The sequence below is a fragment of the Biomphalaria glabrata genome, chromosome 5 (assembly GCF_947242115.1).
Source record: "Biomphalaria glabrata chromosome 5, xgBioGlab47.1, whole genome shotgun sequence".
In the NCBI taxonomy this organism is placed as follows: Eukaryota; Metazoa; Mollusca; class Gastropoda; family Planorbidae; genus Biomphalaria; species Biomphalaria glabrata.
In genome coordinates this window covers 22,747,704-22,763,316 of record NC_074715.1, presented here as the reverse complement: position 1 = coordinate 22,763,316, position 15,613 = coordinate 22,747,704, and the positions used below count along the sequence as shown (strand labels likewise).

The 15,613-nt window shown below is 37.5% G+C and overlaps 1 protein-coding gene across 7 annotated transcripts in view; it reads right to left on the bottom strand.

Annotated features, from left to right (window-relative positions):
* LOC106060106 (multiple PDZ domain protein-like) overlaps positions 1–15,613 on the bottom strand; it is a 126,043-nt gene that overhangs the window by 79,054 nt on the left and 31,376 nt on the right. For all 7 annotated transcript variants that reach the window (XR_008778175.1, XM_056030816.1, XM_013217887.2 and 4 more), the window contains exons 6-7: positions 8,304–8,469; positions 3,143–3,295 (exon numbers count right to left, since the gene is read on the bottom strand). Coding sequence is in view for 6 of the 7 variants with exons in the window: in XM_056030816.1 (XP_055886791.1) it covers positions 3,143–3,295; positions 8,304–8,469 (319 nt within the window). In the remaining variant the exon portion in view is untranslated. The remainder of the gene's footprint in view (positions 1–3,142; positions 3,296–8,303; positions 8,470–15,613) is intronic.

The following is a 15,613-nucleotide window of genomic DNA, read 5'->3' as shown; positions in this document are numbered from 1 at the left end:
GTCTACTTCTGTATTTAATAAACTGAAAAATCCTGTTTCGCAGAGTAACCTTTTTGGAAATCGAACTCATTTAAGATAACGAAGATGTCGAACAGGGGTATTTTCTGTAGTTCACTTTCACCGATGTGAAATGATTCCAACAATTAAAAGCTATTGTAATTCATCATGAATCAAACAAAAATGTTTTAGAACTTTTCCTCTTGAAATCAATCTGACTTCAGTGTGAAATAGCAGAAGATTGTTGGGCGCATCAAACTCATTGCAAAGCTTTGAGCAAAGTGGACAGTTTAAAACGAAATTGCAGCACTTACATCGTTTTCTATTGCTTCTTGTAATTCTTGAGGCATTCAAACTCGTCTTGAAATCGCCATCCTCTTTGGATTCTTCAAGCTGGATGAGAAATATTTCAAGTGGAATCACAACCTTCGCAGGCTTGCATCCATCATCACAAGACAAGCGTTCCCTGGTACACTCACGATTTGGCAGCAGATGCCAAGCAGATGGGCAATACGTTGGGACAGCTGGAGAGACGCCTGGAGGAAGCTTGTTGGTAGCCTATGCCCCAGATTCAAGCCAATTTGTTTTGAAAACTGCTTTTGAAACTGCAGCACGGAAACCTTCTCCCCTATGTTTAAACCAAGACCTTGCAAGGAGAACTGACTGATACTAGATCTATCATACAATTGTATAAGTGAGAACACTGACCTACACGTACTAAGCATTTTTGGTCGTATAAAAATGACCCAATCATTTTGTAATGTGCAAAACAACCACATCTAACATTATATCGACCACCATTCACTATAATACAGATAAAGCTTCTCTTGCAATACATATAAAGCTTCTCTTGCAATACATATAAAGCTTCTCTTGCAATACATATAAAGCTTCTCTTGCAATACATATAAAGCTTCTCTTGCAATACATATAAAGCTTCTCCTGCATAATGACAAATTATTTTGCAATGTGCAAGCTATTTATTATAACATATTATAATAACATCTGTAGCGCCGACCATTCAAAGCTTCATGTTTATTATGACTGAATACTATCTAAAATCTGCCCTTCCTTAGACTATAACATTGACGCAATCAACTTTCTATTTAAAGCTATAGACATACTAAAGTACCATACAATCAGCTGATAGGTGTGACTAGTTCTGCAGTATCTCTGTCAAGCCAAACTGTTCGTCCATTCTCAAAACAAGCCATGGAGGAATACGACTCTAGAAGCACATTAAAATCTAAGGATTGAAGAGACGAGTTAAGAACTATTGATCTTCCTTTACAGTTCTAGGAGTCCCTTGACGCGAGAGAGAGCATGTGTGTGTGTGTGTGTGCGTGTGTGTGTGTGTGCGTGCGAGTGGGGTCAAAAAGATGTGATGGTGAACTTAGATCATTGCCTGCATCAACTGGACCAGTTCCAAGATCAGGCTGAACCTGGCCCACCATAAAGTTAGACAAATCCAAATGTTTGAGAGACTAGGGATTTCAACAATAAAAAATGTTATTTACATTAGGGATTACAATAACAAAGCTCCTATACATTGGGACTTATAATGAAATAGCTCCTACAGTCAAAAGTTTACTATGACATGGCTCCTGTACACAAAGGTTTACAATGATAAAGCTCCTATAGACAAAGTTTTACAATCACATGGCTGCTAAAGACAATGTTTTACAATGACATTGCTCTTATAGACAATGGTTTACAATGCTATAGATCTTAAAGACAAAGGTTTACAAAGAAATAGGTCCTATAGACAAAGGTTTACAATGATATAGCTCCTTGCAAATGCTTCTGTGTCTGAAGGACACATGGTTACAAAATAAATTAGAACGAAGAAGCAAATTAGAATGAAGTTTAAAATATGCATTACTTGGCTAATTCACCAGACTGTATCAATATGTTGTCAGATTTAATTAAATTATTGGTACGGTAAAAAAATGTTATATCTCTGTAAATCTATCATTCATTAGCTATTAATAACAAATAAATTGCTCATCAGCTTCAATTGTCTTTGTAACGTTGCATCTTATATTCTCGGTCATTCATTTGGTACTTTTCTGTTCTAGTAACGTAAAAGAGAGTGAGGCAGACAGATAAGAGAGAGAGAGAGAGAGAGAGAAAGAGAGAGAGAGAGAGAGAACAAGAAAACGAAAGAGAAAGTCAAGGGGGAATAACTATATTTTTACTTCAATGTAAAAAATAAGTCCAGTTGCCTGCCCTTATAAGAAATGCAACTTTGTTTTTGTTGGTCTTTTGTTTAATCCTGGTTTTCGCTTTCTTTACTATAATTCATTTGACTATGTGCAAAGTTGAAAGGGTAAACTATAGTTACTAACATGAAACTAAAGAGTATGAACATTCACAAATCAGTAGATCATTATTAAATGCACAGCTAGAGACCAGTACGAAGCAGGACGTTTTGGCGCCGCCGTTTTGGCGCCGCCGTTTTGGTGCGAAGGTCGTTTTGGCGCAAGCCGTTTTGGCGACGGGACGTTTTGGCGCGAAATACATTATGTACGTTTATTGTATTATTTCTTTTAAAAGAATTATTCATATCTATGTTTTGCATGAGTGTTTGTGTTATGACATATTTTTCACGTACTAAATGTAAATGTGTGTTTGTTTTTCACATCATTTTCTTTAATAAACATTTTGGCTTGTGTATGTTTGTTTATTAAGAGGCACACTTTATTTTCAAAAAAGTTTTTTAAGATATTACTTTAAAAATTAAAAACAAAATGAAACGATGAAAGACTAAAAATTGATGCAATTATTTGTTTACATTAACATTGGTTTATTTAATGACTGTATGCTATCTCCAGCTATACATACCAAACACTTGCTAATATAAGTAAACATTTAATACATGTACCATGTTTCTCAAAATACTTTAGATTACGTATACATAGACACCATGGTTATTTTCCTAAGTCGCTGGAATTCAAGGGTTCATTAAAAAAAAAGCTACGTACTTATTAAATTATCGTCAAATGTTATCTAGCGCCAAAACGTCCCGTCGCCAAAACGGCTCGCGCCAAAACGTCCTGTCGCCAAAACGGCGGCGCCAAAACGTCACGTACCGAGACCAGTACACCCACTCAATAGACAGATATCTAGGTAGACCAGTACTTACCACCATGTCTGTCTTCTCCTGAGCAACTTTGCCTTCACTCTCATCAATAGCCACTTTATCCTCAGCCTCTTTCTCTGATCCCTCCTCTTCCTCCTCCTCACTAGGCCTCCCCGTTGTCTTCGCTGGGGCAGCGGCCGTAAGAGGCCGAGAAGTCTAAAAACAATTATAAGAAACAAATAGGCCTAATATAATTTAAAAAAAAAATCAAATTTAATGTTTAAAAATATAATTAATTAATATTTAATTTGACATTAAGAGAGAAAAAAAATGGGCTTCGAACCCTCGACATTCGCGTAACTAGTACAATGCTCTAAACCACTTATGTAACTGGCCAAACAAAAAACAGTCAAACAAAAATCAATAGATATCATTGAAATGAATCAAAAGTAAATGGGCCACACCCTTTTTTTAAACTTCTATCAACATAAATTACAACATTTATTTTAATGGACCTCATTCACCAAAAATGAACGGTCACGTGATAATATTGATAAAACAACGAAAAAACTGTCACATTGTTGATTAAAATTAGATCGTAATTTGTTTAGAAGAGATAGAGAAGCACGTGACTCAATGTTGTTTGTTTACGATTGGTGAATGAGGTCTATCTTTTTTTCTTCTGAAAATTGACTAAAATGAATTCACTTAGCACGGGTTTATGCGCAACATTTAACCTCTATAGGAATATAAAAAGTGCATCCATTAGTTGTAAACTACCAATCAAAAGATGAGTGAGTCTCTAAACACAATGATAGGCACGATGGAAATGCGCTACCTGAATTTAGACCATTCTAAAATGATTTCAGACGCATTTCAGCGATACTTTTCATACAACTTTGTTTTATTTGCCAAATAGAGAATACTTCAAGCATATTAATTCTAACAGAGAGGACTAACATTGCTTCACCATCAAACACAATGAGCAGTGTAAAGATTGCTTCACCATCAAACACAATGAGCAGTGTAAAGATTGCTTCACCATCAGACACAATGAGTAGAGTAAACATTGCTCCACCATCAAACACAATGAGCAGAGTAAACATTGCTCCACCATCAGACACAATGAGCAGTGTAAAGATTGCTCCACCATCAAACACAATGAGCAGTGTAAAGATTGCTCCACCATCAAACACAATGAGCAGTGTAAAGATTGCTTCACCATCAAACACAATGAGCAGTGTAAAGATTGCTCCACCATCAAACACAATGAGCAGTGTAAAGATTGCTCCACCATCAAACACAATGAGCAGTGTAAAGATTGCTTCACCATCAAACACAATGAGCAGTGTAAAGATTGCTCCACCATCAGACACAATGAGCAGTGTAAAGATTGCTCCACCATCAAACATAATGAGCAGTGTAAAGATTGCTCCACCATCAGACACAATGAGCAGTGTAAAGATTGCTCCACCATCAAACACAATGAGCAGTGTAAAGATTGCTCCACCATCAGACACAATGAGCAGTGTAAAGATTGCTCCACCATCAGACACAATGAGCAGTGTAAAGATTGCTCCACCATCAGACACAATGAGCAGTGAAAAGATTGCTCCGCCATCAGACACAATGAGCAGTGTAAAGATTGCTCCGCCATCAGACACAATGAGCAGTGTAAAGATTGCTCCACCATCAAACAGAATGAGCAGTGTAAAGATTGCTCCACCATCAGACACAATGAGCAGTGTAAAGATTGCTCCACCATCAAACACAATGAGCAGTGTAAAGATTGCTCCACCATCAGACACAATGAGCAGTGTAAAGATTGCTCCACCATCAAACACAATGAGCAGTGTAAAGATTGCTCCACCATCAAACACAATGAGCAGTGTAAAGATTGCTCCACCATCAAACACAATGAGCAGTGTAAAGATTGCTCCACCATCAGACACAATGAGCAGTGTAAAGATTGCTTCACCATCAGACACAATGAGCAGTGTAAAGATTGCTTCACCATCAGACACAATGAGCAGTGTAAAGATTGCTCCACCATCAGACACAATGAGCAGTGTAAAGATTGCTCCACCATCAAACACAATGAGCAGTGTAAACATTGCTCCACCATCAGACACAATGAGCAGTGTAACGATTGCTCCACCATCAAACACAATGAGCAGTGTAAAGATTGCTCCACCATCAGACACAATGAGCAGTGTAAAGATTGCTCCACCATCAGACACAATTATCAGTGTAAAGATTGCTCAACCATCAGACACAATGAGCAGTGTAAAGATTGCTCCACCATCAAACACAATGAGCAGAGTAAACATTGCTCCACCATCAAACACAATGAGCAGTGTAAAGATTGCTCCACCATCAAACACAATGTGCAGTGTAAAGATTGCTCCACCATCAGACACAATGAGCAGTGTAAAGATTGCTCCACCATCAGACACAATGAGCAGTGTAAAGATTGCTCCACCATCAGACACAATGAGCAGTGTAAAGATTGCTCCACCATCAGACACAATGAGCAGTGTAAAGATTGCTCCACCATCAGACACAATGAGCAGTGTAAAGATTGCTCCACCATCAGACACAATGAGGAGTGTAAAGATTGCTCCACCATCAGACACAATGAGGAGTGTAAAGATTGCTTCACCATCAGACACAATGAGCAGAGTAAACATTGCTTCACCATCAAACACAATGAGCAGTGTAAACATTGCTCCACCATCAGACACAATGAGCAGTGTAACGATTGCTCCACCATCAAACACAATGAGCAGTGTAAAGATTGCTCCACCATCAGACACAATGAGCAGTGTAAAGATTGCTCCACCATCAGACACAATGAGCAGTGTAAAGATTGCTCCACCATCAGACACAATGAGCAGTGTAAAGATTGCTCCACCATCAGACACAATGAGCAGTGTAAAGATTGCTCCCTCATCAAAACGTCGCGTACTCCATATAGTAACATTCTTCCCCCATTGTATATTGTGAACTATGGATGGCTGGTCGTGTGCTATGTTCTCGGGATATCGTCTCGATACCTGCCAGTCATCATCCACCGCCGTCCTGGGGAAGGTTTGGGGCTAAAAATTGTGAAGGAACATCCAAACATGTAAAACAGAAACTATGAAAGGTCAGCTATTGACATGCTGCCCACACCAGATGAGCTGTGCGAAACTATCATGATGACATTTATCAGTTATTTCAAGTTGGAGATAACACAAAAAAATGTGTGAACAAATTGAATCATTGTTTCTTGTCCTACAATTAAAACTTATAGACATTATAAACTGGTTGATATAACAATAATTACACCACAAATTTATATTCTAAATCTAATTTTTAAAATAACTTTTACATTTAAAAATATGTTACAGCACAAATACACATACAGTGCATAGGTATGCATCATTCATTTAAGATACATAATAAAATGATTATATATTAATACATAATACAATGAACATATATAATGTGATTAAAACATTTTGCACCAAAACGTTCTGCTTCGGTGAGTAGGTCTTGATTAGGTACAGAGACGGCATGAGGAGGTGTTTTTTTTCTATGATTGTTAAAAATTTATTCACCAAATTTCACTTTCTGGTGTGACCTTGGCGCCTGCATGCATGTACAGTTTGCAGATGACTTTTAACTGTCATCATAAATTTATCAAGACAGTTTTCCGTACAGAACCCGCGACACAAAGATTTTGCTTTATAGAAACTAAGCACCATGTATAACAGCGTTCGTTATAAGCAACCGCTGGCGATCTGATATACCGATCTGTCCATTCTATTGTTATTTCATCCATCATCTGAAATTGTCTAGTAGTGTTGTGCGTCGCACTTGGAACACTAAGGCCAGCAAAAGCGAACAAAAGCTCCCTTCACCAGCCTGAATTGGGCTTGCGAGCATTTTCGCGGCTAATATTGACACTTTACTTTAGGAAGCTGCCTGGTCAAGAATTAAGCGCTTCGGATTATCAGGATCGTCCCGGGTTTGAAACCCGCCTTTTCCATCCTTTGCCGTCCGGCTTGAAGTTTGAAATAGGAAGCAGGAAAGCAGGTAATGGCGGTGGGTAGGGTTTGAACCCGGAATCATCGAGACGAGAGCCTGGGTCGGATACCACGACCAGACATACATCAATCATACTGTCTCTCAGAGCATTACATATTTCACTTACTCCTAACTCCCAACTTTGTAGTATAAATAAATAAATAGCCAACACGACTGTCCAAGACATAAGCTGTACGTGACTCAGGCCATTAGAGACAGACGTTAAATGGGCCGACAGTGGGAGACTCTGGTCAGGCGGTCAACACTATTTGGTTAAGGCGATAGTTCGCTTCATTGACTGGTGAGAAATGCATTCCAGGAAACCAGTCAATGAAAGAATTGGATTGAGTGATAGCCCCGCCCTAAAACGTATCTGTGGTCAACTGAAAACCTAAAATAATAATAACAAAGAAATAAAACTTTTTGTTTTACATAGTATACAATGTAATCAAACATGAACATAGCCAAGATAGTCAACAGTTAGCTCAAACAAAGGCGGAAGACGAAGTCAAGATTATTTCAACCCATAATAAAGATCAAGTGGTCAATATTAGTTCGTCCAAATATGGGTGAAGACTCGCTTACAAACTGTATGACTTTTAACTCGCTAATTAGATGCATGTATTGGTTTCTACTTATGGACTTAATAGATAGTGACTTATTCCAAAATGTTCCACTTTCAGATTTCAGCAGTGTTCTGGGTTAGACGTAATAAGCCATTAAATAACTTTGTTTAAACGTATTGTTTTATCCCAAGTAAAACGTAGCTAGCATCCAAGCCATTTTACTGCTTGATAATGCAATCTGTACATAATTTACTACATATACACATGTTTAAAATGTGTAAAATCCTTCCTCTCTGTGTACATATCATCATCTCTAAATGTGCAATTTCCATCTTAAAAGGTATACCTAACATCATCTCTAAATGTTTACATACCCTAAATGTTTACATACCCCATCTTCAAATATGTACATATCCGCACTTCGAAATGTCTACATACAACAATTTAGTTTAATTTAATTAATATTCAATCTTGTTGTGTATATTTGTTGGGAGGTTAGACTCCATGCAAATAAAGATTTACACTCTTGCGAAATTCCAAGAATAGATTTAGACTTTTCTGTTGTCCAGTTCTTTGTCTCAACTCACCTGGATGGAGAGGTCAGTCCTGGAGGCGGACGGTACGCCTCGTGCCACAACGATTTCGGCAGTGCCCTGAGTACTCTGCAGGATACGAATGGCCTCCTGGTGGGAGACCTCTAGTGGCTGACCATTGATTGAAAGTAACTGATCATTTTCCTGAAGCCTCCCATCTCTGTAAAAATTTAAAAACAAATGTTTTAATGGCCATGTAATATATTTACGTTTATCTAAAGTAATTCTAAACCTTTAAAACAACACAACGACAATGGTATATTGAAATCGTCTCCTCTCTTCTAGCAATCACTAATCAAAGCGCGTAGAAATCGTTTCTCTACTTTTCCTGAATCCTAACTGATTTATGTCTGGCCTACGTGTAACATGGTGGAGATAGTCTAAAAATTCTAGACAATCGTGGCACCAAATCAAAGTGTAACACCACAGGATATTACTGACCCAATAAAAGCACTCTTACATTGTTACATGAAATGTTACTTAGACAATAGAGTTACAGTGACACGATATATTCATAAACAAGAAAATATATAGGCACCAGGACTTGACAGATTACTGAACAAATTTAGGCACCGAGACATGGCAACACAAGAGAGGGAAACTGGAATAGCATCGTGACACAGACAGACAATGCATATTAGAGTCTCCGTGACATTAAAGACATGCTGACATTTAGTTAAGACTTGCTCGGCCTATCTTAAGATGCACGTACCCATGGGTAATAGTGAAGTTCATCCTGGATCAATATCTATGTCAATATATACAGTTATACATTACATATATATATATATATATATATATATATATATATATATATATATATATATATATATATATATATATATATATATATATAATAATACACACACACACTGTATAAATGTCCCAGCATCGTGTCTGGCCTCGGTGCTCTTCATAATTGGATTATATCGACTAAGTGAAGATCGACCACAAATAGTGGATAGCAGACATCTAACAATATAGGCACTAAGACTAATGTGATGAAGCCATATTCATTACTGAAATGTGTTCAGGGGATTTAGGTCCTCTGTAGAATTTAGTGCAGACACAACGCTTACTGATGTATGTGAACTGAACAACAACTCTACAATGTAGTTTCATTATTCTGTAATAGTACTAGTCTGGGCACAGAAAGGACTTAAAGACTGTAGAGAAATTAGACTGCACGAAATCCTCCTCCCTTTAAAAAAAATAGTGATTACTTTTTTAACCATTCAAATTATGACAACAAACAGGATGAGAGAAAGTTGGTCAAACCCAAACTTGTCCATGAAGATCAGCTATTGCTCACGGATACGTGCCGCACAAACTCACACATAAACCACATTGCATAGAGTGACCTCGAATTAGTTAATAGAAGAATAGGAATGAGAAAAAAATACATTGCATAGGAAACAAATACTGAAGAGTCATTTCTTCGAACTTCTTCCTTAGCGCGATGCTAAATGGCTACTGTTTATATATATATATATTTATATATATATGAATGATTATACAATATGTATATATTTTTTAAAACAAAATGCTTTGAGAAATTTTGAAGCAGCCGTCACAACTATTTTGAGCACGATGATGTCCAAATGTTATTCGTCTTCCAATAGTAGAGCATTTCATTTTCTTGACTGTGCCTAATTACAACATTTTTCATCTCGTTTCAAGATTGGCTAGCATATTACACAAATACGCTTTTAGAAGTCCATACGTAAAGCCTCGAGCACTACAATGATTAGGTACTCAATAGTGCGTTTCGTTTGTGCATTTTAGAAAAAACACTTTTTTTTTCGTCCAAAATCTTGATTTAAAATTGGTTTCCGCATACATTTTAAACTTTTTTTTTTGAAAATCAAAGCTTAAAGGTTTCATGGCTATCTAGTATAAAAGGAGACTAAATTCAACTCATGCGACCACATCTGCAAAGTACAATTTCTTTCCCTTGATTGATACCAAACAAAATAATTAATTACCAATAATGAATCAACAAATTGTTGTTTTTTTATGATTCTTGTTTAGCCAAGAAAACATTGTGCACACTTTCCACTTGATCCAATATTGCATGTGAGAGACACAACGTGTACAAACATTGTTCCAGACAAACAAACAGAGTCAAACAGAGTGACATAATATAAGCTGTGAAAAAAGAAAAACTTTTCGTTTTGACGGTCTGAAAAACTAGAGACATTAAGTTCTCATCAAGTTGCATTTAGAAAAGGTGACAGGAACAAGAAGATAAACATGTGAAGGTCATAACCACCTTTCTTTCTGATCCCCAACCCCAGTCACAACATCCCAGTTCTATTTTGCTCTGTTAGTTTCTAAGAAACAACTTCCAGACATCTATAAACTATTTGCGTAACCTTTTACATTGATCCAATGCAACGCTAACTGTTCACGGCATTTCTAAAAAGTATAAGTTCATCTCGTCACTATTTCTAGAACGCAATGAAGTGAAAACAAACATGGAGAATTTCAAATACTGGGATCTGCAGTGAGATGTTAAAGAAGACCCTTTTTTTTAAGCCGCTTGATTTCAACATTTTTAGAAGAAATTCTCCTTGCGAATGTTCCAGCTACTGTCCAAACATTTGTATGCAGGTCAGAACATTGGGCGTAGGACAGATAATGAAGGGAACATGGCGCAATGCTGTATAGAGAAGGGTGGGTGAGTACTAGGATGAAAGATAGGAATGTCGCCAATTAGGTCACGTCAAGAAAGTCAAAAATTGAACTTGTAAGAATAATAACTGATTGTCTAAAAGTATCTGATTTACTGAAGTGTGAAGTAATGACAGCCAGCCATTTTCTCCGTCTCTCACTCTTCAAGATACACATCTAAAACAAACGTGTAACCTTTTACGACATCCTAGTCAAACAAAAAGCGGGGATATCACGTGACACGGTCTCTGTCTAGTGATTGGTTAAATGCGTAACTCAGTAGGTATGTTTGAATGAAGTGTTTCAACTGAAGTTCAGGTTCAAACCTAAATAATTCCGGGAGATGGACAGACACTGAACTGACACTAAACAATGACAAACTAGAGATGGACAGACACTGAACTGACACTAAACAATGACAAACTAGAGATGGACAGACACTGAACTGACACTAAACAATGTCAAACGAGAGATGGACAGACACTAAACTGACACTAAACAATGTCAAACAAGAGATGGACAGACACTAAACTGACACTAAACAATGACAAACTAGAGATGGACAGACACTGAACTGACACTAAACAATGTCAAACGAGAGATGGACAGACACTGAACTGACACTAAACAATGACAAACGCGAGATGGACAGACACTGAACTGACACTAAACAATGTCAAACGAGAGATGGACAGACACTGAACTGACACTAAACAATGACAAACGCGAGATGGACAGACACTGAACTGACACTAAACAATGACAAACTAGAGATGGACAGACACTGAACTGACACTAAACAATGACAAACTAGAGATGGACAGACACTGAACTGACACTAAACAATGTCAAACGAGAGATGGACAGACACTGAACTGACACTAAACAATGTCAAACGAGAGATGGACAGACACTGAACTGACACTAAACAATGTCAAACTAGAGATGGACAGACACTGAACTGACACTAAACAATGTCAAACGAGAGATGGACAGACACTGAGCTGACACTAAACAATGACAAACGCGAGATGGACAATAACAAAATGTGCACTGAAATGCAGAATTATAAGCATTGAAAGATATGATGTGTTATACGCTATAATTATGAATTGCCTACATAAAAAGATGCTTTAAATATGGACTATTGTCGTTTGGCCAGACAAAAACTTAGACAATGGTTTTTCAGTTAAAGTCAATGCGGCGTGAAAAGTCACAATGTCTCAACCATCTTCTAAAAGCATCTCTTTCCTGAAATGAGTGTTTGGTGCGCATGTTTGTGTGTGCTTTGTGTGTATGTGTGTGTTCTCTATACGTATTTATGTGTGTTCAGTCTAACATTTTGTGGGTGTTTAATGCGTGTGGGCCCCGACAAAACATCTCAAATCTCACAATGCAGAAAATGAGTTTGAAATGCTAATCTGTTCTTCCAACGACAGAGGCAAGCAAGTTAGAGAGAGAGAGAGAGAGAGAGAGACGGAGAGAGAGAGAGGAGAGGGAGCAACATGGTCAGTGGGGCAAACGATCAATGTAGCTCTATACATATAGCCAAGTCTTGGAAAGATTTTTACTCGTCCTGACAGCCTGAATACAAACTGTTCATGTAGGTGAAACCCTTTAATCGAGCAGGAGAGTCAGCCATCCATAGAATTGCATTGAACTGAGTACATCACTATAAATCCCAGAGAGTAGACTAGTCTGATGGCACGCACGAGAGACCACTGACATTAGGCTACTCCAATAGTTGCACTAGACAGGGACCTCAAAGGACGCAACAAAGGATGATTTCCAACAAAACAGCGCTATTCTCATTTGAACATATCAAGCATCCAGTCAGAACTAAATCTATCTTGACATGAAAGTCAGAACTAAATCTATCTTGACATGGGTGTAATAAGAACTAAATCTATGTTTGCATGCAAGTAATAACAACTAAATGTATATTTCTCCCATTTTCCAGACAGATAGAAGGTTAACTGTAGAAAGGTAAACGGTTCATAGAATCAAAATGAATATTTCAGCCTTCCATCAAAGATCTCTGTCTTTTCACTGTTCTGTCACGACGGGCAACACTCAAGAGAATTGCCATGAAGTTGAAACTAGCAATGAGCTTAGCTCTATCTCTCGCCAGTCTATAGTATACAATGAACTGCGAGTGGCCAAGTCAATCAATACAAACACTTAAGTTAGCTTACAATGTAGTTCGTTTCCTTAACCTTTCTTTCTTCTACCATACAGAACAACCTCATTCTTGTAAACCAGATAACAAAGACAGTTTGTTTTTAAGCAAACTAGCAAATGAACCCTCTAGATCCGTCCTTTTATCAACTTGCGAATTCTTCATGGGTTCAGGAATCATCAAAAACCTGGACACGGATCTCGAAAACGATTTTCCTAGAAATTTGCCAGTTTATGTATATCTTTGGGGGAAAAAATACTAGATAGTTGGCCACACAGGGAAAACTCTGGTTTGACCGATATAATTTGTCGAAATATAATCCTCCTAACATTAAATTAGGCATGGAGATCTATAGTTAGCAATCACTTGGAACTAAAAACAGACCATCGTGACGAGTACTTTGCTAAATCGAAGACTGGCTTGTTGTAACAGTCTCTTTTAAACACTCAAAATCTAGCTTTAAACAAAAAACAAAATAAAGCTCAAGCAAGCTAATCAAACTATATATTTGATACGTTATAAAATAAAATACTGTAGTCAAATATGTGTGTCAACTTTGAAACCAGCGTTATATATTGCCTTCTCCTACCTGATGCTGTGCGCGAACCACATTTTACCCACCCTGAGATTATAAAGTCCCTGACCAAAGTTGAATTATCTGCGAATGAAAGAACCGGGCCCGGTAATCCAATCAAGTGCCCTACAATCAAAGTACAGAAGGAGTAATCAGGAGTGTACAGTCCACAAGCAAAGGGGAGGAATTAGAATCGATTTCTCTACAAACAAAAGTTGTGAGAATGGATTCCTAAAATAAAATTGTGTAAATGATTCTACGTGAAACAAATCCGTCCAGCGGTTTTTTTTTTAAACAGTCCAAATGAGTCGTAAGAAGAAGGCAAGATATCATGAATGGTTTGTCATCAACTTACAAAACCGAGTTACAAAATTGCTCTCTGGACTTACAAAACATTAGGAGAAATTTATAAACTTATCAATTTCTTGGGAAATCAACATTATTTTCTGTTTAAATCTACACTAATGGCGACACAACCATTCCAACGTTCAAGAGATGTAGCTACCCCCCAGAGAGAAACAAAAAAAAAAAAACGTGAAGTAGTGAAGTGAGAAGACAGGAGTGGAACTGAAGAACTGACTTGAGACTAAACAACAACGTCACGGCGGTTCAAGCTCATGACAACCTTTGATTCTGGACAGTTCTCAAATTTCCAAAATGAATTTCTCCTTGATTGATCCTGTCACTAAAGTCATGACTTCAATGCAAACAAAATTATTCCCAACCATACTCACATTTCCTTCTCTTTTTTTCCGGAGAGAAAGAAAAATGGATGCCCCCCACTCAATCAAAAAATCAAAAGCAGTCTTCCCACGGACAAAACTCTCTATCAACAAATCAGCAGCAGTTATCTCATGGACACACTGGACATTAGCCCAAAGTCTGACAAGTCTCTTGATGCCGTCGAGATGAAATGATTAAATTAGACATTATGAAAGCTTGTCAGTTGTATTTTTTTTTGTGTTATTTCTGTCCGAAGCTTGGAGGGAGAGGTGCCATTGCACAAAATCTTAGCGTAACACAGCCATGTTATTAGTGATTGATTTCTTTGTTTGCTCATTAGTCCTAATAAATTAATTCTAACGAGCCAATTGACAAAATAGTAAATGTCAAAGCCATCAATGCTGACATTCCTATGTACAGCCGTGTCACTAAACTATATTCAACACTGACAGTGGCAAAAACGATGACAGCTAGGAGATAAAGTATCCAAACAGATTCTGAGAATCGATTTCCAGCCACGGTTCAATTTCAATATGGCCATCTTTTTTTTTATCCAACAGGGACAGATAACTTCCACTTCATAGTGATACGAACACTCTGAGATGATGGCAATAGTTAACACTCAATATTGCTCTGGACAGGGCATAATGCAACCGAAAGCAGGGCATGAGAATAAAACAGTGGCTCGACACTAGTCCGTTCTATAAATGGGCCACTGGACAAAACCAGTATAATAGGAGTTATGTATTCAGGCGTGATCAGATAGAATTCCATTAACCTGTTACAGTCAGGTGGTCTCCCCCTACCCCCTTTATTTTGTCTATGAAATGTATATATTCACAGAGAGGGAATGGAAACATAGACATATGTGTGTGTGTGTGTGGGTGTCTCTAAAAAAAGATGTGTAAAATGAAGCGAATATTGGGGATTGGACACTACAAGACGATAATACACAGTCAGATGACTCCGTTTAGGATGGTCAGTTCCTACAACACAATAAATGTAGCGGATGTTAAGATACCATCAATGTGTACGTGTTAGGACAAGATCTATCTGGATCTAAGCATCCATAATTAGTGTGTATAAATGTAAGCGAATGAAATAAAATGAAATGAATAAATGAAATGAAATGAATAAATACTTTTTGAATGTTAT